Here is a 26,415-nt window from a genome sequence, read left to right as displayed (position 1 = left end):
CTTGATGATGAAGCAGCAAGTGGTCTAGCCAAGTTCCCATAGTTATAGAGAGAGTGGCATGACTTGAACCTTCTGCATCTGCTGCACTCCTAAATCTGGAGTGATGGTCAGTATGCTTCCCTTAGCAACAAAGCTGGCCTAAATTCTTGGCTCAGCTTGGCCAGGTGTAGTTCTGTGTGGGGTCATATTACAAACCTTATCACTTAAAAAACCTGATTATTAAAAATCTCCCCTCTCCCTTTCCAATCTCACTTGTGTTTGGACACAAAACTGTAAAGAGGCAGGAATTTTCTGTGTCATTGTTGGTTTGCTTTTTTTGCTAATCCAAATAATTTTATTTCAGTGATCTAGTGTATGGATTATCACCACCCCCTCCCATCCTGTCATTTTAAACAAACATCAGACTCTAGCTTAATTCTCTTGGTTAGGCATTAAGGCTCATAGTCACCAATGACATCCAGATGCAAATCCCTGTTTTGCTTTCATTCACAGCAGACATTTGAAACTGATTTCTAAAATCCAGATGTCATCATAATTCCCAGTATGTTCAGCAGCCTTACCTCCTGGTGATGGTGATTTTGAAAGGGTCTGTAGACAGACTGACTAAATACTGAAACCTGCCTTCTTTATGAAACAAAATTCTGTTTTCTATGTTACCTGCTACATCAACTGTACAGAGCACTACATGAAAAACATATTTCTGTTCTGAAGTTATTGGATCTTAATTTTCATTTTGTTTTATCTCTAAAAATATTACTAAAATATAATACAAAAACAGGCCAGATAGACTCCCCCAACCGTGCTATTTTGTTACGTTAGCATTCAAGAAGATAAAATCCGTAAGAAAAATGACAAAATTCTGTGTATCTGAAAGTACAGATGCCACCCTTTGGGGACCAAGTGCTTTTCCTGCAGCTGCTGTGCTTCTCTTTCATGCCCACCCCATCTTCCCAGTGTCACTACTCTCTAATTCATTTTGTGCATGAATAATCACTAGCGTTTTACATTTTCTGAATTTTGTATTAATAAGCTTGTAAGGGATCTTTACAGTCATAATGCATCCTATTTAATATTGTGTTTCTAGGAATACAAGAAATGCATATAAAACCAGTGTACAGATACCTCTGCTTTAGGATACAAAATAGACACTAGCAATATAGCTAAGATAATAGATTCTTCATTAATAGGCCTTGTGATTAATTATATGCCATGAAGATTTTTTTTTTTTTTTTTTTTGCTCCTCCATCTCCAGCTCACATTGTCTCTTTTAATATTTATCTGGTATGGAAAGTTAAGAGAAAGGGGGTAGTCCCAGGTCACTCACAGGACATTGATCAGAGGCTCAGATCTCCCGGTATTAGAGATTGCACTGACATTTTAACATGGCTCTTGCTAAGAAGAGCACAGATCTGATAGAGTTGAGGGTCTTTATCCTTTTCTCCTTTGCTTTCTGCTAAAGTTTGAATATTTTTATGCTATACTGCTGGACTACTCTGCAGTTGTCTGTATGAATCTATGTCTCATCCCTGCTGATGACCTTTTTAAAAACAAGTTGTGATACCAAGTGAGAGATTTTCTGGGTTTTGGGTTGCTTTAAAAAAAAAAAAAAAAGAGGAAAGAAAGAAAAAGTAAACTATGTGCACTACACTACTATATGCACACTACCACATACATTGCTGCTACTCAAGTAAAGGTATTTAAAGATTAGGCTAACAAAGGCATGCATGCAAATTAGGATGTCAGCAGTTACATTTTGTATAGCTCCTTCATTCAGCTGCCTGGTACGTTTTCTTTAATTACATGATCACACAGACCCCTTTCAAATTCAGTGCCTGGGATGAGCCAGCTCTCAAGATGAATGAAGGTAATATAATGCCTCATTCCTGCCAGGAGTTGGAAGGCACAGGTGGAAAGACACAAAAGGCTGCAGGGAGGGACAGCCTGGGGGCATGACTGTGGCAGTTGAATGTGCCCCGAGAACAGGAGGCACCAGAGGGGTGGAGGAAGGCAAAATTAATTCCTCTCCGGAGATGCAAGTGGGATTCTGGGAACTACAAAGCAGATACTGGAGGAATGCATTAACCTGTTATTTTCTAAGCATCTAGAAGATAGCATGATAGCAAAAACATAAAAGGGTTTGTCAAGAACAATTAACTTGAATTGACAGCACCTGTCATAGAGAATAGATGGAAGGTAGGAGATGTGATAGAGCTTGACTTTGATAAGCCTGTCTGTATTTTTCTTGCAGAAGTAGAGAAATACAGCTTAGGTGTTACTGCTTTAGCAGGAAGAGAGCATAGGGAATTGAAATTGTATCCAAAGAATAGGTCGCAGTAGCTGACCATAATGTAGGATTTTGCAGTCTGTTACTCATCAGCATTTTCATTGCTGGGTTAGATGAAAGTGCCAGGATGGCATTGTTTAGAATTCCCAAATGATTGCAGTGGCAGGGTATGCAAGCACTTTAGGCACCAGGATTAGAAATCCACATTATTTTAAATGATAAAATAAAATTCAGTGTAGGAAAGTGTAACATGCTTTATTGCCAAATGGGGAAAAAGTTCAAAAGCAGAGATGGGGAGCACTGACCATGCAGCTCTGCAGAGAAGGGCTAGCAAGTCTAGCCTTGTGGTTCACAAGTGCAGCTGAACAGAAGTTATTTCTGAAGGCTGTGAAATCTCTCTCATTTAAAGTTTTTAGAAGCAGGTGGGGCCAAAATCTTTTGGCAATGGTTCAGGTATGATTATTCTGCTTTACCACTTCGGGAGCTGACTTTGGTTGTGCCTTTTTTGTTGTGCCTTTTGGGGGTTTTTGTTTTTTGTTGTTGTTGTTTGTTGTGGTGATGGAGTTTTTGCACAGCCTTTTAGAATTTCTGTGATGTAAGGATGTTCTGGGCACTTAAAATTGCTGTCAGATGTGAATTCCTTCAAATGCTGTAGCTGTCATGCCTGCAACTACCATTCTCAAACTTTCTGTCTTTTGGTACCCCTATAAAGGAAATAGCAATACTTCCTTGCTTCAGAAAATTATTTCGTAAGCGTTTCTTTTGCTGATGGATGAGGAAGTTGTTTTCTCTCACTTCCATGGACATTTGTCCCTTAATTTATGCTGGTTTTTATAGGTCTGCAGTAACAGAGATTTCATTATCATATGTCTGTGCAAGTATCTGTACTGGCATGGAGAAGGGGGCGGCTCTGTACTGGGAGCCAGCAGGTAGTAAAAGGAGGGCAACAGTATTACTTAAATGGGTCTGAGCAGAAATGTGTTGTGAAGACAAACCCTTGACTGTTTGAGAAGCAGCATTATACACAATGATGTGTATAACCTTGTAAATAAACCTGAAGAAATCAATGCTTTTCTTTGGAGCAAAGTATGAACATTGCACAGTAAATAATGCATCACACTACACACTGAGAAAGGATGTGAAAAATAAGTATTTGAAGAGATGTTCATTAAGTGTGCACCACCTCTCTGGCTCACTGCATGAGGCAGGTGTTCCCTTGAAGTGGTCTGTAATTAAAGACTACATCAGTAGCACAGATGAAGGAGAGGCCTGTCTGCCTCATCATTTCTCAACTTTGGAACATTAATGACATCCTTTGAATATTGTATATCAGCGTGTCTCTCCCATTTCCGCCTTAATTAAGTTTCCTGTGAGGTGGAACACAGTGTCAAAGTGTTTCAAGTATTATTTTCAACAAAGAACAAGTATTTTAGAAAATGTTGTTTTAGGAATTAAAAACTCCTTATTTTTTACATACCCTTTTTAAACTGAGAGATGATTAAGGGATTCAGAGGGGGAAAAACATCATTTGCTCTTATGTACCTGTACAATTCCAGGTCACCTATACTTTATTGATATTAAAGGAGGCTATGAGAAGAGAAAACAGCATTGTTTAAATCTGTTCTAATGAAGAGAACACTAAATTTAGTTTTTAAAGATAAAACTTTTGTTTTTCAATGCATACAGAATAGGTATGCTGCATAGCAAAGGACTCTATGAAAATTTTTTCTTTGGGGGGATCTGAACTGATCCACATTCTACTGTGAATTCCAGCATCAAAATTTGAATGTAAATTATTTTATTTTTCTCCTTGGGCAGTTTGACATGCTGCAGATGTGTATGTCTATTTTGGTTACCTTTTCCTAATACTTTTAACTCTTGCTTTTCTTTCCTTGTGCATCCACCCCAGATCGCATTCAATTGGGTAAGACACATTACTCTCCTTGAATACTGCCTCTGTATTTGACAAGATTTGTTTTATGGGCTGTAATGCAGTAACCTCTTTCCTTTCAGCTTCATTATATGCTACTTAAACTGTTATGCCTCATTTTTGCAGCATGGTGAGTGTAACAAGAGAAGGATTGGACTAAGTGTTTGCCTTGAGTAGATTAGTTTTAAATTCAAATAATGGACACATTCAAAAGACATTGGTCTTGAGAAAACCTACTTATATATAATCCCTTTCTCTTAACCATATTCTTTCTGTCAGAGGCTTGAACATGAGCAACAAACAGTAAAATGTTCTATTCAGCTGAGTTTTGTAAAGATTATAGGAAGTATTTAATTACCTCATCTTCAAGAGAGCAAAAATATCTTGGTCATGATTCTTTAAAAGTCTTGAGTCTTGGGGAAATTTCCAAGTTCTGAAAATGATAAAGGAGTTCTTTATAATTAGATTTTATTGATTCTGTAAAGCACTTGAATATGTGTTAAAAAAAATTGTTAGAAAACAATTTTATGTGTTCTTAAAGATTCTCTAAGCAGTCTGGCTTTATGTCAGTTCACTCTGAGGAGAGGCTGAACAGCCCTGAAGGCCTTGCCACTCCCTCTGGCCTTGTAGTATCTTCAGTGCACTGAAAAGCTCAAGAGTATTTTTTCCATTCAGCTAAGTTATCCTAACAAGGACTCTAATTCACTGAGTAAACTTCAAAGTACAGCATAGATTGACCTTCTAAACTCACTCTGACATGAAACTAAAATGTAATAAATGACAGATTCCTCTGTCATGAAGGATCCCTGTTCTCTGCAATGATCACGATCACAGTCATGCATGTCTTTAAAAAAAGCTTAATATTTTAGGCTTGTACTAAAAGAAGATTTTGCACTGTTTCTATAACTTGCATTCTTACCTCTTTAGAGAAATTAAAATATGAACTCAAAAAATAAGCATTTAATATTTTGATTGTCATGTGCTATCTCTTAGCTTTGTGAATTTAATCTTCTGGTTTAAACCTTTATATTTGGAATGTTTTGCTGTTAAAAGAGGAGCAGTCTATGCTGAAATACTTCCAAACTCTATTTTTGCCTATTTGTTGTGGGTTGCAAAACTAAAATGGCATGCTTGCTTAATTTAATGAGGACTGTTAAAGATTTGCTGCACTTGTGAAATGTTTGGGTTAATCTTTCATAAGTCTTAAAAATTATGTGAAAATTTGAACATGAAACATTAGCATTGTCTGCTGTCAGTTCTTGTCTATCTGACCTTAGCAGAAGCCTTAAAATATATACAACAGCAAACAGTTTGTATTAGATCTCACTATTCCACCTGCTTGCCAAATAGCTCTTCCCTCCTTTCCCCACCCCCATTTCTGAAAATCTTTAATCTTTAGAAAAGCTTTAAGATTGTAATCTGGAAAAACAAATCTGTATAATAGACTCGGCGCTGCTCTGATTTTGTGTAGTTTATAACAAACACGTGTGCTGTTTGTATGAGAGCTTTCATTTTTTAATGCTATAATCACGCTTTACTTGCAACCAAGTGTTGGTGATGCTTACAGTAAAGCTCTCTCTGTTCTCAGTCAGACCAGGCTGCAGCTGTCAGTCAACACTGAAAGTAGCAATGCAGGGATTTTTGGAAAAAGACACACTCTTGCATCACACACTTTACCTGAAGTGCTCAGATCTAAATGTGCTTATGGAAAGTTCTTAAGCTTCAAATAAAGATTCTTATTTTCGATCAGGCATGATGCTTCCCAGCAGCAGGGAACAGGTGATGCTGTGAAAACAGAGTTGGTGTCTGAAATGGGAGAATTTGGCTCATGTAAGTCAAGCAGTCAGCGTGGGTGGCATCTGGAGGTCTAAAGCTGTGCAGCATGATTTGGGGATCTTAGAGTAATGCAGAGGTCCGATGTTCTGCTTACAACTTTCCAATACTCCCGCTGCTGGGAAGTCTGAGGAGGGAAGTGTCACAAAGAGAGCTGGATGAGAGCTGTGGAAAATAGCTCCGTACCTTTGGTAAAGTTGAGGAGTGAAGGAGGAAGTGAAATGTCCTGGAGAGGTGCCAATATGTGAGAGTGCTGCCTCTCTGGCTGAAGAAACCTCTTGTTTAGGTAAGCAGTTGTGCAGGAGCCTTTTGAGATTGGGAGTCAGCTGAACCAGTTCCACTGATGTGCACAAACCTAGGGTGTATCTCTCCTGCCCAACACAGAGCTCATCCTCTGTCACTGCTGGACATGGAGGTGGCTCTCTGTGCCCTTTCCTGTGTCTCTGTAGATAGCCAGGGCCTGCACCATTTAAATGGATTTTGCCAGGAGCTGTTTTGCATCATTCTTTTGAGCCCCATTGCTGGTCAGTTGACATGAGAATGTGGCGGTAAGATCTTTAGTGCTGAGAGCTGGACAAGTCCTTGCCATCAGAAGAGGAAGAATACCAGCTCTCTTGACTATATGTATGTGTACATTTAAAGCTAAGTTAAAAAAATACATTATAATCATATTGGAAATCAGATTTTACAGCTTTTTTTTTCTTATGTTTTGCTTTCATCCCACAGCTATTCTATTCGCCATTCCATAAGCATGCCTGCAATGAGGTAATGTGCTACCCACATTCTATTTGCTATGGTGATGTTCAACAGAGTAATGAGGGGGGATTTGCATGCTTTGATCCTGATCCTGCAGTTTTTAGTTGGATGAGAAGTCTCACTTCAATCAATTAAGGTTATTCATGTAGATAAGTGCTGCAGGACAGGCTAGCTGTGGGGTTTTTTTGTTGTTTTTTTTTTTTTTTTAATTTTAATTTTAATTGTATTAACGGCTTAATCTCTTCTACAAGCCTTTGAGTAAATGAAGCAGTTCTGAGATGTATTTGGGTAGCTGATTGTTATCAGGTTTGTATTACTGAATATGAAATTCAGTTGTTTTGCTGTCTCTAGAACATCATCCAAAGCCCATTAACGTCAGAGATGCTTTCCACTCCAACAGGCTTTGGATCATGCTCCTATGGAGGGATTTTACATGAGTGCTTTCATATTTTAATGGCTATAATCAAGCTTTACTTCACTGCAGCCAAATATTGACGTCTGTTCAAGTAAAGCTCTGACTGTTTTCAATAAAATTAGTATCCAGCTTTCTTTTTACTCCCTTGGCCTTTAAATACATGACTGTCCCCACTCTGTGCCAAGCATGCATGACAAACAAACTCACAACTAAATGATGGATGCTAATTCATTCAACTTCAGCAGGTGGGTAGTTTAAGGCAGCATTCACCAATGTGACCTATGGATCAAATATAAGTTATAAAACTCACTTTCTCTCTCCTTTTGACCCTTCTTGTCCTATGAAAAAATCTGTCATCTAAATAACAGAAACTAAATTTGCATTATTTTTTCAACTGGCTTCTGTTTGCCCTTCCCTTAAATTGGGGTCATTTTAACTCAGCCTGATGGGGGATATGATATAAATGTATTTGCAGAATGAGGAACTGTGCTGGACAACAGTGCCTGAGCTTCAGAGTATTCACTAATAATGAAACACAATGTATGCTTTAAATGAGCTCTCAGGTGCCAAGCAAGGAGCAGAGAACCAGAAGAAGGTCCCCTTCACCCACTGTAGACTTGTCCAAATCTCCAGTGTGTTGGGTGAACACAAAGAAAAGCTTAGCTTAGCCAGAGAGGCACCTTAGGAGCACAATCTCTCTAAAGTCTTTGTCTTTGAAAACAGCAGTCACAAAATCACAGGGAAGGGAGGGGCGGGGCAGGATTCCTCAAAGACATTTGGGACCCACTTCCCATGTGGTTCTAATGTCCTTCTTGCCAACCTTAGGACATTAAACTTGGCATCTTTTTAATAATGTACATTATGAACCTGCTCATCAGCTGAAAAGAATGTTTATTTCTTTACAGCAACAATACAGATGGATAAAGCCATAGAAAAGCAGCGTTACAGGCAGCATTGTCTGGTTGTTCTTCTGAGAACATGACAAATGTATCATAGAGTAGGCAGGCCAGTTATAATTTGGTTTCAATTACTATGCAGGTTCTACTTTTGAAAATTTGTAGCTAAAAAGTACTCATCCGATTACCATAATTGGATTTGACTGACAGAGCACAAGTGAGTGTTCATAGCCCTGTGCTGCCAGCCAGCCTTCATTCTGTGCTGACAGTGTTAGCTGGCAAGAACTGATCAAATTGTGGAATTATCCCATGATGTTGGCAACTGACTCTTTTTCCTCCCTTCAACGTTTTTTCTCCTAGGAACTCTCCAACTTTCAAATCGTTTGAGGAGAAGGTTGAAACCACTGTCACAAGCCTTAAGGTAAAGGCTAGGGGCAGAGTTTGCATGCCTGTGTGTGTTAAAGTGTGACAGCTTAGTTGTCCTTATCATTTGTACAGAAGACTGATTTAGTTTGTTATTCCATCAAGAAATGTCATTGAGCACTAATGGAAAATGAAGGCAATATGCAAAGAAATTGTTTTCCTTTGCTTTGTTGCTAAGAAATTATTTCTGATGCCTGCCAAAGTAAGCAAGTGGTCTCGGAAATGCCAAAAATAGTGGTGGTAAGGAGTGTCTGTTGCCAGTCATCTCAATGTGTCATTCAGAAATAGAAAAAGGTAATTCAAACTGCACAGCTCTGAAGACCATTTCCACTCACAGTGATCTGCTTGATCACTGAGAAGCCTGATCTTATTTTGTTGATTAAGCAAAGGTGTTCTAGAGGAGAGTATTTGTCATGCCAGCTCAGCCTGTTGTGTTCAGAGTGCTCTTAGATCATCCTTTAAGAAATCTGTAATTAAGCAGGAAAATACAGTAAGTTCTGTGTCTGAAATAATCCTCCATATCTCATGAAACCTTAATTGTCTATCTTTATTGACAAACTCACTGACATTTTCTCAAAATATTTTCTCTCTTCTCTTCTCTTCTCTTCTCTTCTCTTCTCTTCTCTTCTCTTCTCTTCTCTTCTCTTCTCTTCTCTTCTCTTCTCTTCTTTTTCTTTATGTGAATGGGGAAGGGAAGCTGGAATCGTGTATCGAGGGTGCCACCAGGGTAGACTGCAGACAAATGGGAATGTTTCAGCATTGCTTCTCCTTTTTCCTACCTCTGTTATGAGGCTTGCAAGATTAGGAAGACCAGGGGATGGGGGAGAAATCATGGAATTACCCTTCAATTCTAGGGTTTTGTTGTGGTCTCAAAAATAGAGAACTACCCAGAGAGGCCCCTGAAAAAAGAACAGCAGTAGTCTTATAATCTTTCCAACCCCTGTATCAGCTACAAATCTTCAGTGATCCTACAGTGTTCTGCAGTTTGCCAAAACTGATGTTCAGGTTTCATAACACTTAGAAGTCAAATTTCAAATTAGATTTTATTTTCTCTTGGAGTCTGGACTTTGGATTGCAGCTTTTTTGGGAGAGTATACTAGTTCATTTTCCCCTGGAAATCAAACAGGACAAGGGTGCCTCATTCTTCTCAACTTTTCTGAAAATCTGAACTCTGATGAATTAAATGTTTTATTGGAATTCCAAGCTAGGTAAGCTGCTGTGCTAGCTAAAGAAACAGGATTACATAGGATTAACCCTTTGGAAACTTAGAACACAAGGTTCATTTAATTAAAATAATCTTCCTAAGCATTCAGTGGCTGAGAGGTTGAAAAATGTCAGCTTGTCTTTGAGTTCTGTTGCAATTCTAGGATGGAGTAAAAGGTTTTGCCCTATTTTCTGGCTTGAATCATCTTGGAGCAGGCATATCATCAAGCAAAGCCATAAAAGAATGTTCTCTTACCAAGACAACCTAGTCACAACAGCTTTGTCTCTTCATGACTTAGTCTTGATCATTTCCAAATCTTTAGATACAGCTCTATCTTTGTTAGAGAACTTCTTTTTCAAAGATTTAGTCTTACTGATTTTTATTTTTAATACTTATTACAAATTCAGTGACCTGAAGCATTCTGGAAGTAGATGTGCAAGCACATTGGATATGTTTGATTGATGTATTTTGGTAACACTTCTCTGCCTTCTCCCATGAAAATGCCACTGGCAGTTTTATATTCCAGTTCTAGGCAGCTACAAGTGCCTGAAGGGATTTAGGTCCTTTGGTTACCACTTTCCTTCTGCTGTCCAAAATCCCAGTGTGGTTTATGAATTTTGTGAGCAGCTCTGTTGCTATAGCTGGCATGTGGGCCACTCAGCAAATGAACCAGTACATTTTAGTATCCATCTCTTTTCCAGCCTGCATAGAATTGGAAAAAAAAGCAATGAAACCAGTGTGAGCTACTCAGGTAAACAACCCCATTGGGTTTACTGCTAGGGTCTAAGATCCTGCCTGGGATCTACTTAGGGACTGACTCCTTTAAGCATATGAGACATGCCACTGTCAAATTTTATGATGGCAGCCTAGTTTAGAAATTGTGGAGTAAAGGTGCTTTATTTGACTGGTTTTATAGCTGTTGTTCTAAGGAACCATCCCTACGCATTCTCTGCCTGAACAGTTCCCTGCTGTCCATGGCCATGGGGTGGATTGGAAAATGGGATTTGCTTCAGTGTGGGCAGAGGATCTTGCTGTTCTCTGTTTGCCTTATTTCAGACCAAGGTTGGTGGGACAAGCCACACGGGAGGCAGTTTTGAAGAAGTTCTCAGCTCTACAGCCCATGCTAGTGCTCAGAGCTCCCTTGCTGGCACCCGGCTCCCTGAAAGCGAAGAAGAGCTTCAGTGTTAAACAGCAGGCCCTCCTGAGCCCCACATGCCTCTCTTCAGAGACTTGCCCAGACAATGATTTTCAGCTCTCCCTCACCACACAACTTGGGCAACAAGGTTTTGTCAGCTTTGGAAAATTGCCATCCTGGCCTTGTGTTGGAGAAATGTTTCCTCTCCCTATTTCTATTTTCAATGGGCCATTTTATCACCAGGTACTTTGTACATCATCAAAACCACACACAAGTCATTGGCTGTAATGCACTAAATCCTGTGTTAAGTGACTAAATAGTTTTCAGTTACATGTAACTTCCCTCTAACAATCTCCCAATCTCTGTTTCTTATTTATTTTGGTTTACCTTTTTTTCTGTCTCTTGGTTTCTGGCTTCCCTCTCAGTGCCACATCAGACATATGGACCTAGAGCTGTGCAAAGCATTCAGCTGCCAGCAGTAGCCCATACACCAGCTGTCTACCATCCATACCATGTGCCCTTTGCTCAGGAGTGTCTGTACATCATCTATTTCCTAACAGAATTAAAATCACTTACTGTCACAAAAAGCTGTTTCTCCTTCAGTGGTACAGTCTGGCTTTGCCCTACACCCGTTGGGCAGCAGAGTTAAGGAGGGCAGGAAGAGACACCTGGTTATTCATACAGAAACAACCTATCACAGCTGCTGATTTCAGATCGTCATTTTGGCTGGAAAGGTTTCAGTTTCAAAATGTGCACCACTGCTTGCTCTCTTTGGTTTAGTAAGGCTTGGCGGTGAACTTAATTAGAAAATCAAGTGGAGGGAGGAAACCTCTCATATTTCTGCCTCTGTATCTTCCCCTCAAAACCAAGGGAAAATATGTTTATGAGCCTCTGTCAAGATACAGCCTTAAGTGAAAGAATACAAACCAAACATTTGGCTTCAGACATGCCATAGGTTAGAGAGCCCATGCATTCAGAGCTGCTAACCTAGACCCTGTCACCTGGCAATGCACAGGATGAATAAGAACTTCACTTTTGGTGTCAAATTTTGCTGTGCTTCGCTTGAGGATGTTAATTCCACCAACCACATTATCCCTGCTCAATCACCAAGAGCCAGACGTCTCTCAGCTTTGATTCAGCATGTTTTCTGAGCTGCATTCTTTTAACATGTTTTCTAAAGAAAGAGCAGCACATTTGTGACACTATCTTGCTGTGTAGTGAGCACATGTCAGTCCGCATGGTGCGTTGCTCAGCTCACCACACACTGAGGTGGGCACGAGGTAATCAGTAAACAGGATGGAAAAGAGCCTGGCTACTTTGAGAATGGATGTGTTTTTTGAGCATACGCCAAAGCTTCAAATCAGTGTTAGTGAGTTTGACATTACAGACTGCTTAAAATTTTGTGAGAAAATGTGGCTTTAAGTGATTTTTGTTTTTTTCTTGTGTGGCTTTTGTTAGTTTTTACAAAGTTGAAAGTCCTTTTGTAATGTTCTACTGGACATAGGCTAACTTTGGACATTTATATCACATGCCTCTTTAGTGTGATTTTTAGCATGAAAGCAAATCTAATTGTTTTTCTAGTATTCTTGTGACAATTTTCTAGCTTATTTTACGTGGTTTTGTGCATAAATGTGAATTTATTTAAAATGGAAGATATTGACAACTTAGTTTGTGTAAATGAAGTTCTTGATATTCTTATTAAAAATAAATTTCTCTCTCTTTTACCCTTTGTGATGTTTTAATTCTGTTTACCAGTACTACTGAGCAATCTAGCGGAAGATGTCCCTGCCACTGGCAAGGGAGTTGGAACTTGATGATCTTTAAGGTCCCTTCCAACTCAGACCACTCTGATTACTGTGCCTGGGGTTCCACGCTGTCCCCTCGGTCCCCTGCAGAATGGGGAAGCCTCCTGCTACGCCACACGAATGGACTGTTCCTGCTTAGGGCAGTGTTTGTGCTGGGTGTGTTTCTACCAAACATCTCTTCAAGGCCACTTCGCTGGTTTGTCAAGAATGTTCTCAATTCTGCCCTTCCACACAGCTGCAGCTTTCACACTCAGCATTCAATGCAAACTAATGGACACTATGATTTCTGTGCATCTAGGTGGAACAAAAGTGCTGAAAAAAGCTCGGTGGGCCCCACTCCATCCCCCTCTGCAATGTGGCAATCTATTGCCAAGAACCACTAATCAGCTCAGCAAAGTGCAACCTGTTATTCCAGGCTTGCCACAGCGCATGATTGCTGCCCCAGGGGGTTCCTGAGCAGAGCAGGCACCTCATATCTCCTCTGAACCAGACCAATTCACTCTGCAGATTCTGAGCACTGTGCCAGCCATTGAGGCAAGAAGCTCCCAGCATCTCTGCACAGCAGTCAGCAATCTAGGAAACATCAGCCACAGAACACTTGGGGAGCTTCAGTCAGGCCCCTGAGGTTCGTGTAAAGAAAGCATTTCCTGAGACATGGTGCCTGACAATGTGTGTTCAGATACATTACCTACCTTTAAAGGATATGACAACTGAATTTAGTTTTATGCTGCTTCATTTGACATGAGGTGGAAGAGAACTCCCAGTCTCTACCAGGTAATTTTTACAGGTGCAAATTTTGCTTACTTGGTAATCATGGCATTGTCCTCATCTCCAGCTGCACACGATTCAGCAGTTGGGTGTGCAGACACTGGCCTCATTATGGCATTTACCACCACTGCAGCTTTACTTCACAATCACTCTGTACTTCTACATTAGTGTCTACTTCTGCCAGAAACTCATTTATGGCAGAACTGCTACCAGCATGCCACATCCTGGAGAAGGGAGTCAGCTCTACATGGATGTACAGGCTTCTGCATTAGATGGCACAAACTCCAAGGGTCCCTCCCAACCTCAGGTATTCTGTGATTATTAATTACCTGTGAAGGAGTCTGTAAAACTGCCAGTCTGGAGTGAGGGGGAGTGAGGAATATAGACCTTATGGAAATACTGGCACCATTCTCTGATACAACACATGAACAGGGGAAAAGTTGTATGAAATAAAGAAGATATTAAGAAAATATAATTAATGAGATTACCAGTTTTATGCACCATCACTTAAGGCTGATGCACTTCAAAGAAATCTCATCTCTAAGCTAGTCAAGAGCTTCTACAGACACATGCTCATTAGTCTTGTTTCTGTGTAGCACTGAGTAGATATTAACCCATTTTGAAGGTACTTACATCCATCCATACTTAGAAATTCACAGAACAAGACCACCTGCCCCAGACAGTGCATTACATGAACAGATTAGATTGCAATCAACTAATTTTTAAATGTACGTGGACTTCCCCAGTAGAGAATCTATTTGTATCTGAGACTGCATTAATCAGAGGCTGATTAAAAAGAAGGAGAACCCCAAATATACTAATTCTTTGTTCCCTGACACAACCTCTGATCTGGAAGGCAACTATACCTGCTCCCCTCTAAGTGGTCCCGGGATTCTCAGCAATGAATGCACAGGAAAAAAAATCTGCTAGCAGAATCAGTGATCTTAGAGGAGAAAAAATAATGACCAAAATATAAACCAAAGTATTTATTATGGCTACAGCATTTAGGAACACCTCAGGAATGTGGATGAGATGTGGCAGCTATTCTTTTTTTCCTTTCTGTGTAAATCAGAGATACAAGCTGGAGTATTTCTGGGTGAACAAACTTCCCTGCAAAACAAAAGAAAGGGAAGGTTAATGAAAAATGCTCTCATTTTGCCACGTGTGAAAGGCTGGAATTGGAATGATAGCAGAGATGTCACTTTAGGCTCAGAATAAATGTCAAATTATTCTTTTAAGAAAGTGAATGCTCCCAGTTCAATCCAATTATGGAGTAAGTGTAGCTACATCCTTTCTTCACAAAAAGCTTGTATTTTCTGCTCTATTCAGACATTTAAGAGCTGAAAAAGGGATGCACCGTGACCAAGATAATCTATACTATGTATGGTGCTACAGGAAACCACTCCAGTTCCAGGTGCACTTAGGGTATATGCTGCAGGCTCTACTCACACACCAGCTCAACTGAAGTTGTTGAATTCTGGTAGGGGAGCAAAGACAAATAGTTAGAAAATAAAGCATTATCAGCTTTGTTCACATTGTCCTTTTTTTTCCTTTGCTAGTAAAAGTCTTACAGAGAGATTATTATTTCCCTAGGGAATCACCAAAGTATAAATGGGACTTGTCAGGGACTCTGTTGGGTGACTGCTGGTCCTCTTATCCCTAGAGTTTGTCTATCCCTAGTTTTTTTCCCAGGACAGGACAAGTTAGTTACAGTCCTCTTCTGGTGTTGAACTATCTTGCCAAAAAGATAAAGATTATTATTTTACCTATTTCTGCTTTAAACTACCAGTGTATTTTGCAAAGGATGAAAAGCAGTAGACAGAATAAAAAGTAATACAGTTGCAACTTAATCATTTCACTGAGGTGGTTCTCACAGGAACCTTGGGCTGGTCACTCAGCTCACTTGGGGATAACAAATCCTACTTCACTGGCTCCTGAAACACTGACAGAGCACAAACAAACTGCTGTCAGAGCATGGGTGAACACTGAAGACTCCTTTATGAAGACTCTGATGTTTCAGGGAGATCCTTACACACATGCAAGTGTAATGAAAGCTGAGCCTCTCTCTAAGGTGAAAAGTGATGTAAAAGGAATTTGGCATAAATTAAATTCAGGTTTAATACCTACAGATAAATGTCAGGTATGTTCACAATGCATCCAGTTTCCCCAGAAATATTAGGGGACATGAGCAATGAGTAAAATAACTAGTTCTCACTTGCTCTGAATGTCTTTCAGGAAAAGAAAGGGAGTTTATGTATTTCATTTATGAAAGGGAAAAAAAAGTACCCAAATGTCATACCAGCAGTTGAATCAAAAAAATCCTGCAGTCTGCCAGGTGTCTTTTCCAACTCTTCATACTCAAATGCTTGCAGTATCATCTCACACTGATCCAACTGCTTTACAAATTTGGCCTCTGCAGTAGACTGGTTTTCATATTCCTGAAAAGATTTGTAGTTATAAGAAAATAATTTTGTTACTCTGAAACAGAACACTAAAATCTCTTTATATATCTAGAACTTTCTTCATTAGTACAAGTCAATCCAGAAATATTCAGCACAATTACGTCTTAACTTTGTTTTTACGAACACACAGTGGTCAGCAAAACACTTGAAATACATGCCAATTTTATATTAAATGCAGTGGGATGTAAAATACAGCCTTTTGCATAACCTGACTCTAAATATACCAATTGTTTTGGCTGAATCAGGGATGATATGGAGGTAAGTCTGCATGACACACAAGTTAAACAATAGGTTTGATTTAACTGTATTTTACGTAGAAAGATAATGTCAGGCCTGGCTAAGGCTATTAATTACCAGAGTGTGTGCCTACACACTGTCACCACCTATTTTTAAGACCTATTTAGCACTTTTCTCACCACTTACTGTTTCTATATGGAGTTGTTCTTTATATTTCTCCTGTCATTCCTGCCTAATCTTTTTCCTCTAATCTGTCTGAGCTGCTTATGTCCTTATGTCTCTCCTAGGAGATAGGGAGTGGTTAAGGGGTTTCCTCCCCTTCAAAATTTAAGTCCTTTAATCTTTCTGCTATCTTTTCCCTCTCTACAGTCATCATCAGTATATATTTATGAGTGATTCACATTTCTACTCAACTTGAACAATTTTGCTGTCATTTGCTTCCAGTGATGGCTGCAGACAGGTTTGGCATTGCATTTTCTCTTTCCCAAATCTACTGCATTGTATGAGATGTCTCACGAGCAGGTCTTCCTGACTCTCCTGACTTCCAAAACCAAGACCATAGAAAGGGGTTTTCTTCTGTGCAGGTTACCATTACCTTGATACCACTGGCAGGTCTGGCCCTATTCGTCATCCCCACAACCATTATCACACCAAAGTGCACACTGGGACCATCTAAGTTCCCAGATCCACAGAACCTGTGGATCATAGCACTTCCACAGAGAAGAGCAGCATGAGTGCAGGAAGAGGTTTGCCTACTGACCACAGAACCTGGCAATCCTTTCTGCATCTTATGATAACAACTGTGGTATGAGTGCCATTCACAGTGGAAAGACCCTGGCTTTCTAATTCCAGCACACTCATGCTCAGATAAGTGTGACAGTCATTTCCTTGTCTTGCATACTATTAGAAGCCTGTTCTTAGGCTTTACCTTTGAGGTCAGAAATCCAGATTTCGATAGGCATGATTGATTGGTTTATTATTCTACATAAATTTCAATGGTACTTTGAATTTTCAGTTACACCTTCATCATTATTTTAATAATAAATTTCATTTCAGTGTTTTTATCTTGTTTTTCTCTTTTCAACCTGAGCTTTGCCTCATTTTTAAATTAAGTCCTACTTATTTTCTTAAATCTATTTATTTCTACTCTATTTTTTTCTAATCTCTGTTGCAGGAGAGAGGGTCCCTCAAAGACAACAAACTCTTGGCAGCATTACAAAGGAGAACTTCAAGAAAAGAAGAAGTAGAGCTGTTCACCTGTAAAAGTCAGTTTCACCTCCAACAATCAGGTGGGAGTATCAATCTGCTGCCAACCTCTGTGCTATACACGATGTTACTGACACCTCAGCTCACATTGTCCTCAAGAAACATCAGCTATTACATGTGCAACTGTGCACAGTGCTGAAACAAACACTTACTGTTACCTCCCCACAGGTGGTTAAGACTCTGAAATTACAGCGTACTTTGGAAAAACACTAACTGGTCTCTCCAACACCACAGGTTGTCTTTTAAAAATCATTCCCATGCTTTTGCTCTTGAGAATAAAAAAGCAGGACAGAGCTGAAACGTGCTGACTCATTTACTTCACTGTTTTTTCAAACATATTTGGGATTAAGTTATAAAGTGAAGGTATGTCTGAGGCATCTTTCTGCTGCCTCTCCCCTACACAACACTCACCAGGTACCCACCAATACCACCCAAAGCAGCAGTCCTTGTAAAGCCAAAGTGAAGAGATACAGAGACAAGGGCAGGGCAGAGCAGGAAGGACTTGGTAAGAATGTGAAGAAACCTTGTATTGCTCAGCACTGTTCAGCTCTGGTCCATGACCACCCTTCACTCACCAAAAAAAAAATCATAGTGCAATGTTTCTGGCTAGCGGAGAGCAGAGCAGCACACCAAGTTATCAGAGGCTGATTTTATCTCTTTTATTTTCTTCTAAAAGAGCAGATAGTTGTTCCACTTAACACTAGAGGGACTACATGTGAATAGTGGATTTTTTAGGGTACCCTCTCTGCCAGGTGGGTTGCACTCATGCTAATGAATTGCAGACACAGTGCCAATAAATAATCCTGAAGGTAGAAACAAAGACCAAACTATCAACAGTGTGCACATATTAAATGATGGTTAATGAGAATGATGAAAAGCTAACATGCTAAAGAACTGACTCCATGCTGAACAAGCTCTTACAACGTCACTGGAGAAGACTGAGACCAGCAAAGCAAAAAACCCCAATTACACAGAACTAACCTTATCTATCAAAACCTCATTTTCCTCAATTATAACAGTTTCTCAAGGGAGAAGGAACCAGTACTCCCTAAAAAAATACACACATATTATTTCCTGTATCTGATGTTGGTTTACCCCCTTTACCTTAAAATATAGCTCTGAGTGCCCATTCCCACTGCCTGTTCAACCAAACAACTACCCAACTACAACAGGGAAAAAAAAACAAAACCAACTCTAAACCTAAAACAAAACCACAAACAGGGTGTTGTAGCAAAAGGCAGAAATTGGATGCCAATATTTGGAATTTAAATTCACTCTAAGTAGAAAAGAATATGAATGTAAGATACAGATTCAGATGATATAGTCCAAGAAACACAGAATGCTTGGACAAGAGGTTGTGGATTCAATTTCCCCCATGTCACCGTATGTCAGGAGGAGATAAAACACAGTAATTATAAACTTGAATTGTGTGGAAATAATCTAATCATCTCTCATTTGCAAGTATAAAAGATCTTATCAATTAACAGCATGGGTTCGCATAAAAATGGTTAAATCACCTTCAAACACAAAAGATACTTTCTGATACAAACTTTTAAAGAACCCAAGACCAGAAATCTCCAGTGTTTGTAAAAAAGTGCATTTTTTTGGGTCACATTTAAGTTTAAACGTTAGTTTACTTAATAATTTTAAGTTACTACTAAGTATCTTGGTCTAATGGACTTTATTAGAAAGAAATGAAAGCCACAGATATTACTTGTATAAAAAGCAGAAGATAAACCACAGCACCATCACCCACCATTATTTTTTTTTCCTGTATTAAAAGCTGCATATGACCAGATACGAATGCAAGTGATAATGTAATAAAAAATCAGATTTATATCCAGAGGGCTGGATGTAGGGGACAAACTTTTCCTTTAGCTGTACAAACCAAGCCCTAGACAGGTTGATCGGGAACTCTGAGAGGCTAGGGGCAGAAGATGGTTATTTCATCAAAGTCCAGGCTTTCTGTTTGAAAAGGATCCAAAATTGACCTTGACTCATACTGTTAGGCTTTATCTTCTAAGCAAATATATCTCACTTTCTTGAGGTCAAAATAAGAGATGGCACAATTTCACAGATAAACGGGAAGAAGGGAATGGGTCACCCTGAAATTTTAAAATAGGATTAAAAGAATGCAAACTTACTTCCCAGAGTTCATAGATTTCTTTTCTGAGGTCCTCTGATAGAAGGTGGGTCAGCTGTTGCATAGCTGTCTAAAAAAAAGAAGCCATTTCCATTTATGTATTTTCTGAGCAACATTTCTATCATTAAATTTTCTGAATAATTATCTACATGTTACCAAGCTAGCAGAAACATCCACTACACAGCAAATTACTGTATTGTTTTGGCATGGCAATGTTTGGCTACACCTCTGGCCAAGGTGGTAGCACCTCTGGGATAACATATTTAATGGGAGGGGAAAGCCCTATGCAACTTCACCCAGGAGGAGGAGTGAGAAGTGAGAGGAAGAACTCTGCAGATACCAGGGTTAGAGAAGAAGGAGAGGGAAGAGGTGCTTTAGATGCCACAGGAGATTCCCCTGCAGCCTGTGAGGAAGATCATGGTGAAGCAGCTGTGCCCCTGCAGCCCTACAGAGGAACAGAGATCCTCCTGCAGCCCCTGGAGGTCCATGCTGGAGCAGATATCCACTGGAGCAGGCTCCCAGCAGAACTTGTGACTCCAGAAATTGTTCTGCATGTTCTTTGTGTTCCCCAGTTGATCAATCTCTTTTCTGTGCCGTCTCTACTGTTTGGTCAGTAACATGAAGGGCTGCTTCTAAAACAACCAACATCACAAGCAAGACAAAGGTTTCATGCCATGATTGTTTCTCCACTTCATATAGAGGATACAGTGTCACAATATGGTTCCAAATGGCTTGCCACCACTGAAGCATCAAGGTCTCATTCCTTCTCACCTCTTTCCAGCTCTGGAACTCACCAGATTTCAAGGTTAGGTGGCTAAAATGACTTACCTGTCAAAAACCCCTACTCCAAACAACAACCTCCCTCCTCTAAAAAAAACCCAAAACTGCTTTTATTAATCAGGTTCATTTTCTGCTGCCTTAGTGCTGGTGAGACTCACTGGTTAAAGTTACTGCACAAGCAGCAAACTCTGGAGCCAGCTCAATGTTGGCTGTAGAGCAAACAGAAGAAAGGAGAACTCTACAGTGGAAGCAGAGTATTGATAACTCACCTCAAGCCACCTCCTGAAGTGGCTACCCATGGTCTATTTTTACAACAAAGTATTTCAGAGTCATCCTAAATATTTAATGCTTTACTCTTCTTCTCACAAAATCCTCACTGACTGAAATGGGAGCAGAAGGAGCTGCAAATACTTAAGAGAATTTCTTAAACATACCTAGGCATCAAAATCTCTTTCCTTGCCTGAATTCAAATGAGACCAAAGTTGAAGGCTGATCCTCAGTGACACAACAACCTTTAGAGGCTTCCAGTAAAGAGGTTTTCTCTGTTCAGTGTTTTGAAGCTCTTTGAAGAGTGTAACAAACACTCCAGTGATTATTCATCATCCATAAAAGGGGGCCCCTTTTATGCTTATCTGGTTAAAACTAGGGGCTGGGGGGCCATGACTAACTAGGAGTAAGTTTTTTGCTAAGAAAGTGGAAATTAACGATCTAAGGTGCATTTAGCATTCTTGAAGTACTATCTTTACAGACGGTAATTGTGGTGTTTCTTTTTTTAATATACTTCATTGTGTGTTCTTACAATGAATGAAAAAAGCCTCTGAAGAGCTTCTGAGGCATGACATTGCCCTCTAGCTGTGGCTACAGAAATGGTTTACATTTTCTTCAAATAATGCCACAAACCAGAAACAACAAACCAGCAGCTTGGATAAGTGCAAGGCCAGAAATAAAGTGACTCTAGGCATGCTCACTCAAAGAATCACAACAGTAACAAAAGAGACACCTGCATCTGAGGTTCTGTGCAGAAGGTTTAAATGAAGTCTCTGTCAACCTCATGATCTGGCACCACACACAAGATCTGACATGAACTGTCATCCATCCTACTCAGTGCACCTACTCCCTGCTCCTCACCTCTCGGGAAGGAGGCTGAACATGACTCATTCAGGCTTACCAAAACTGCAGCTAGTTCAGGAACAAATAAAGGTAGAAACAAAGAACAAATTATCAAAAGGGCCAAGGTGAAGATTACTTCAAAGATTCTTCCATAACTTTGTACTTGGTCATGTTACAGGTACAAAAATCTCAATGAGCTGAAAACTCTACTTGGTTGTGGCAGGCTTGTCCAATGCCAATGACAGTATTATATTGCTTGGTGTGTTCCTTCACCACCACTAGAACATAAAAACACACAGAATGCTCTGCAGCTGTGGCTTCACACCTTATGTTCATACCTCTTCTCTCCTGTGTTTCTCCTCTTTTGGGATATTATCTGCAGGAGCAATATCTCCAACAATGCATTCAGCCATATCATGAACCAAAGCTAATCGTATGCATCTGACAAGAAGGAGGGACAGAATAATTAGTTTTTCAGCATTTTAAGTGGAAAACTTATCCATAAGTTAAAAAGACTGCAGAATTTATCCCCCTTCATATACTCTAAAGGTTGGTTCGAGCCTTTCTTAAACATTATATAATATTTTTCAATTTTTTGTTAAGGGAATTATTTTCCACCTTGACATGATTTTGATTTTTGATTTCCAGTCTCTACTGCTTGTAAATGCAGATTTAAGTATAAATACACTGTGTACCAGAGCATGATATTCAAAAGTAATGTACTCAGCTTTTGTATACTTGACTTTTGGAGATGTTGTGGTAATTAACTACATTATACACTTCACATTATTCCTGCAACAGGTAGAAGGTAATCTGATTGGAGCAATCTCTAATTCAGTATATAATCTGTCACTCACAGCTCTGCAGCTATGCCAGTCTGCAGCAGAGTAGTCAAAAAAGCCTTCATGTCAGTTGCTATAGCTTTCTCTGCTATCCTAGAGGCCTTCTGTGGCTCCTTACCGCTGCCGAGTGCTCCTCCAGTCTGTCAAAATCGACATAGTCTAAGGCTCTGACACAGCTGTTTGTTGCTTGACATTGTTTTTTAACAAGGGTCTTCAGCCTGTTTATTTACTACTTGAAAGAAGACCAGCTTTGAGCCTCTGCACTAAGGACTTGCCTCAACACTCACAGTTAAGCAATAAAGTTTTTAGCCCCTTTCAAACGACCAGGTAAACAGGATAGAGGGATAAGAAGAGAGGAAAGGATTTCAAATTCCTTCAGTGTGATTTAAAAGCTCTTACTTGGCACGACAGCTTCTTTAGCCTTTTGTTTGCAGCTCTCCCACAACATTAACATATGGTCCTGATAAGGAGAGGCAGTCTCACCTGTCCTTGTTAAGGTTTTTGTCTTCAGTCACCAAAGCCATCATCGCCATCCTGTACATGTGGTCGGAGACGCTCTCTGGCTTTGCCACGTTCCTGTACACCCATCCCGTCCGCGGTACTCTCTGTTCGTGTCACAGAATCACAGAATCAGTTAGGCTGGAAAAGCCCGCAGAGATCATCAAGTCCAACCTCTGGTGGATACCGCAGCATCCACCAGACCATGGCACTGTACAGGTTAAAACCCTCGGTTCTGCAGGCCCCCGTTTCACAGACACCGGCAGAAATTCCGCCCCACCACGGGAGAGCTCTGATGCTCGCAGCGAACGCCTGCCCCAAGGCCAAACCAAGGCTGTCCCCGGCCAGGAGCTCGGCCCAGCCGTAGCAGGTGCCGCCGCAGCCCAAGGGCCGGGACACGGCAGCACCCACGAGGCCCCACTGCAGCCCAAGGGCCGGGACACGGCGGCACCCACGAGGCCCCACTGCAGCCCAAGGGCCGGGACACGGCGGCACCCACGAGGCCCCGCCGCAGCCGCGGCCTGGCCGGGCCCGCTGCGCTGGCACAACAGGGGCCGAAGCCCCGGCTCACGCCGGCCTCCGCCAGCCACCGCCCCCTGCCAGCCCCGGCCCCGCTGCCAGCCCGGGCACTGCGGAGGTAACCCGGCCCCAGCCCCCGCGCCTGGCCCTTGCCCCGCGCCCACCTTGAGCTGCCCCAGCAGCCGCAGAAAGGGCAGCAGCCCGACCCCGCCGCCCGCCGCCATCGGCCACTGGCAGCACGGCTCCGACCGCGGCTCCTCCTCCTCCTCACGCCAGGACGCGTCTGCAGGGGGGCCCGGGCGCAGGCGTGTGGGGGAACTGCGTCCCCAAAGCTCCGGTTCCTCGGGGTTCATTCACCACAAAAAAGAACGACACGGGCTGCGACTGCAATAGAAGCCGGGCTGCTCACGGGCATGAGCGCTGCGAAGTGGAAAAGGGAAGGTGGCAGGCGTGTCCTCTCCTCTCTTCCGCTGAGGTCCAGCAGGGAGGAGGAGAGAAAGGCAGGAATAGCTCTGTCAAAACTGGGCATCTCGGTGACCTTTACCATGAAAAATAAAAAATAAAAAAAAAGAGTAGCGCAAGCTCATTTATTGTTCAGAGAAGAACGGATAGTTATCAGGGTTGCTGATGAGTCTTAAATTGTTCGTGGACTCCCGGCATTTTGCTGCAAGCACACTTTTTTGAGTTGAATAGATAATACGGTGACTTACCTGACAATTGGTGGATTTTCAAAATACGTTGCATTTCTTTGCTACTTTTATCTTGCCAGCTGAAACAGCGGGTAATGGTTTCAGTGTGGTGATGAAACAGTCTGTTTCAGGGAAGAACATCTGCAGTTTTGCCAGCTATCAACAGATGGCAGAGTATTTAACTTTCGTTTGTATAAATATTTAAACTCCTAAATTAATAATAAAGCCCAGACAACTTTTTAGTGACCATTTCAAGGCTGTTTTCCCACAATAAAAAACAATAAGGACCAGGAAAATCATCACCTTTACACCTGTGTACACAATCATAGATGCCTTGGGTGTTGCAGTACAGCTTTCCTGCTTGAAGTTAATCACACATCTGTTGCAGATTTGTCTTGACAGCTCTTGAAACCATCCATAATAAGAATTTCATACTTTGTCCAGGCTGTCTGTCTTCTATGTGAGTAATTTGTTTCATAATGTCCTCTTTGGACCTCCTGAACACTTGAGCGATAATCATGAGGCTGGACTCACAGGCACTGGCCTCAGTGTAATTTTTGTAGTATTTGTCAATTTTGTAGCCTTTATATGTATATAATCCCTCTGCATGCACTTGTGGGCTGGTTTGGCATATTGTTTATTGACACTGGTTTTCCACCCAGTTGTTCTTCAACAGTACTTTTATATATATATATATATATATATATATATATATATATATATAGTTTATGTGCTTTTCCAAGTACCTATCAAATGCATCACGTGTAGTGTTAAATGGATGGACTCTCAGTTGGCTGGAGTACCCCGACATAGTACAAATATTAGCTCTGTCAGGATTTTAGTCTTCAGTAAGTAGCCTGAAAACAGAAACAAATCAGGTCCATACAATTTTAAGCAGCTTTTTTATTTCAGAAACTTCAGCAAGGATTAGCAAAGTCTCCCTACAGGATATTAAGGTAGTGCTAAGGCTTAAGTCTCAATCTTTCATCAGTCTCAGCTGGCTTTCTTCTCCATCTTTTGCCAGAACAGATGGCAATTTCAAAAAAGAAATCCTGAATAAGCTGGTTACCGCCGAGTAATCATGATTTATAAGCTGGAGATGGCGCTCTCTGCCCACAGATTTCTGCTACAACTGCATTTGCTGCCGCCCAATGCCAGACTGACACTGTGCTTCCATTTCTTTAAGAAATAGCTCTGGGGGAGAGGAGTTGCTTTGCACACTTGGTGCAGTAATGCGCAAATGATCTCCCCAAATGCCAGGTGGCTGGGAGCAGACCCGGTAATTACTCCTAAGGTAGATCATAATCAGTTTGTGGTTTATATAATGTAGCACCAATGATATCACATCGGGTTTTGAAAACCCTTATGTGTTCTGCCAGCATGGTCACAGTAAACATTGCATTGGCAAAATATCTTCAGGAAAAGTAATTAATTGATGGGATTCATTCAGTGCTATCTGGCAGGAACAAAAAAAAAAAGAAAAGAAAATGTTGTGTAGTTCAGCAGACAGGGCAAAAAGGTTGTGTATCACAGACCCATCAGGAAGGAATAGCAGCCTTGATGCCCTTCCTAATAGCAAAACGATTGATGATCACCTGCCAGACACTATAAATGGTCATTTTAGTTCTCCAGACTATAATATCTTCCTTCATCTGAGGCAATCTTAGCAACTATAGAGAGTTAGCTAGTGAAAATCTGTTGCAAGAAGTCTTCGGTAAGGGTACTGAAGTGCAAACCTCTAGGGTGAGAGTACACGTGTGCCCTGTGGCTCCCTTCACTCTGCCATGCACCTCACAATGCTGAACTGTGTGTCCTTGTGCCCAAGGAGCCCCATTCTCTCTTGTGTGAGGCTGTCAAAGCTGGTGAGAGGCACCTGAGAGAGGCACCGTGCACTGATATCTGTGCCAAGGGCTGGACATCTCCTGCTGACACTTCACAGAATCACAAAATGCTTTGGGTTGGAAAATACCTTAAATATCATCTACATCCACCCCCATTACCATGGGTGGAGACTCCTTCCATTTTAGCAGTTGCTCAAAGCCCCATCCAACCTGGCCTGGAACACTTTCAGGGATGGGACATCCCCAGCTTCTCTGGGCACTGTGTTCCCATGTCTCACTACACTCACAAGAGAGCATTTCTTCCTAGTATCTAACCTAAACTTAGTCTCTTTCAGTTTAAAAGAAAGAGTCTTTTAAACTGAAAGACTTGTCCCATCACTTTACATGCCCTTGTAAAGCATCCCTCTCTGTATCAGAAGGCTGAGGAGAATGTGCACTTATGGTAGCATTCCAGTGGTCAGCAATAACTGTCCCTGTTCAGTGTAGCTAACCAGTGGCAGCACTACTGAAAAGAAAAATGTTCTTGCTGCTGTTGCATAACATCTTGGGCTTTCTGTGATTAACAAGAGATTTTCTATC

General features: G+C 40.9%; 2 protein-coding genes across 5 annotated transcripts in view; one reads left to right on the top strand and one right to left on the bottom strand.

Annotated features, from left to right (window-relative positions):
• TPD52L1 (TPD52 like 1) overlaps window positions 1–12,600 on the top strand; it is a 50,725-nt gene extending 38,125 nt beyond the window's left edge. For 3 of the 4 annotated variants that reach the window (XM_071437514.1, XM_071437488.1, XM_071437503.1), the window contains 4 exons: window positions 4,194–4,208; window positions 6,774–6,812; window positions 8,475–8,535; window positions 10,798–12,600. In XM_071437514.1, coding sequence (XP_071293615.1) covers window positions 4,194–4,208; window positions 6,774–6,812; window positions 8,475–8,535; window positions 10,798–10,929 — 247 coding nt within the window. In that variant the 3' untranslated portion in view covers window positions 10,930–12,600. The remainder of the gene's footprint in view (window positions 1–4,193; window positions 4,209–6,773; window positions 6,813–8,474; window positions 8,536–10,797) is intronic. The other variant, XM_071437496.1, reaches the window with a different exon arrangement.
• Window positions 12,601–14,420: 1,820 nt separating this feature from the next.
• HDDC2 (HD domain containing 2) lies at window positions 14,421–24,137 on the bottom strand. The gene is made up of 7 exons (XM_071437475.1): window positions 24,017–24,137; window positions 23,471–23,844; window positions 22,773–22,894; window positions 21,786–21,888; window positions 19,559–19,627; window positions 15,749–15,887; window positions 14,421–14,559 (listed from the first exon to the last, which is right to left on the bottom strand). The coding sequence occupies exons 2-7, from the start codon at window positions 23,657–23,659 to the stop codon at window positions 14,465–14,467; spliced, it is 717 nt and encodes a 238-aa protein (XP_071293576.1). The 5' UTR covers window positions 23,660–23,844; window positions 24,017–24,137; the 3' UTR covers window positions 14,421–14,464.
• Between the last annotated feature and the right edge of the window lie 2,278 nt (window positions 24,138–26,415).

The sequence above is a fragment of the Agelaius tricolor genome, unplaced genomic scaffold (assembly GCF_023055355.1).
Source record: "Agelaius tricolor isolate 1412-34295 unplaced genomic scaffold, bAgeTri1.0.p SCAF_1, whole genome shotgun sequence".
Lineage (NCBI taxonomy): Eukaryota > Metazoa > Chordata > Aves > Passeriformes > Icteridae > Agelaius > Agelaius tricolor.
This window is presented reverse-complemented; position numbering and strand designations above follow the sequence as displayed.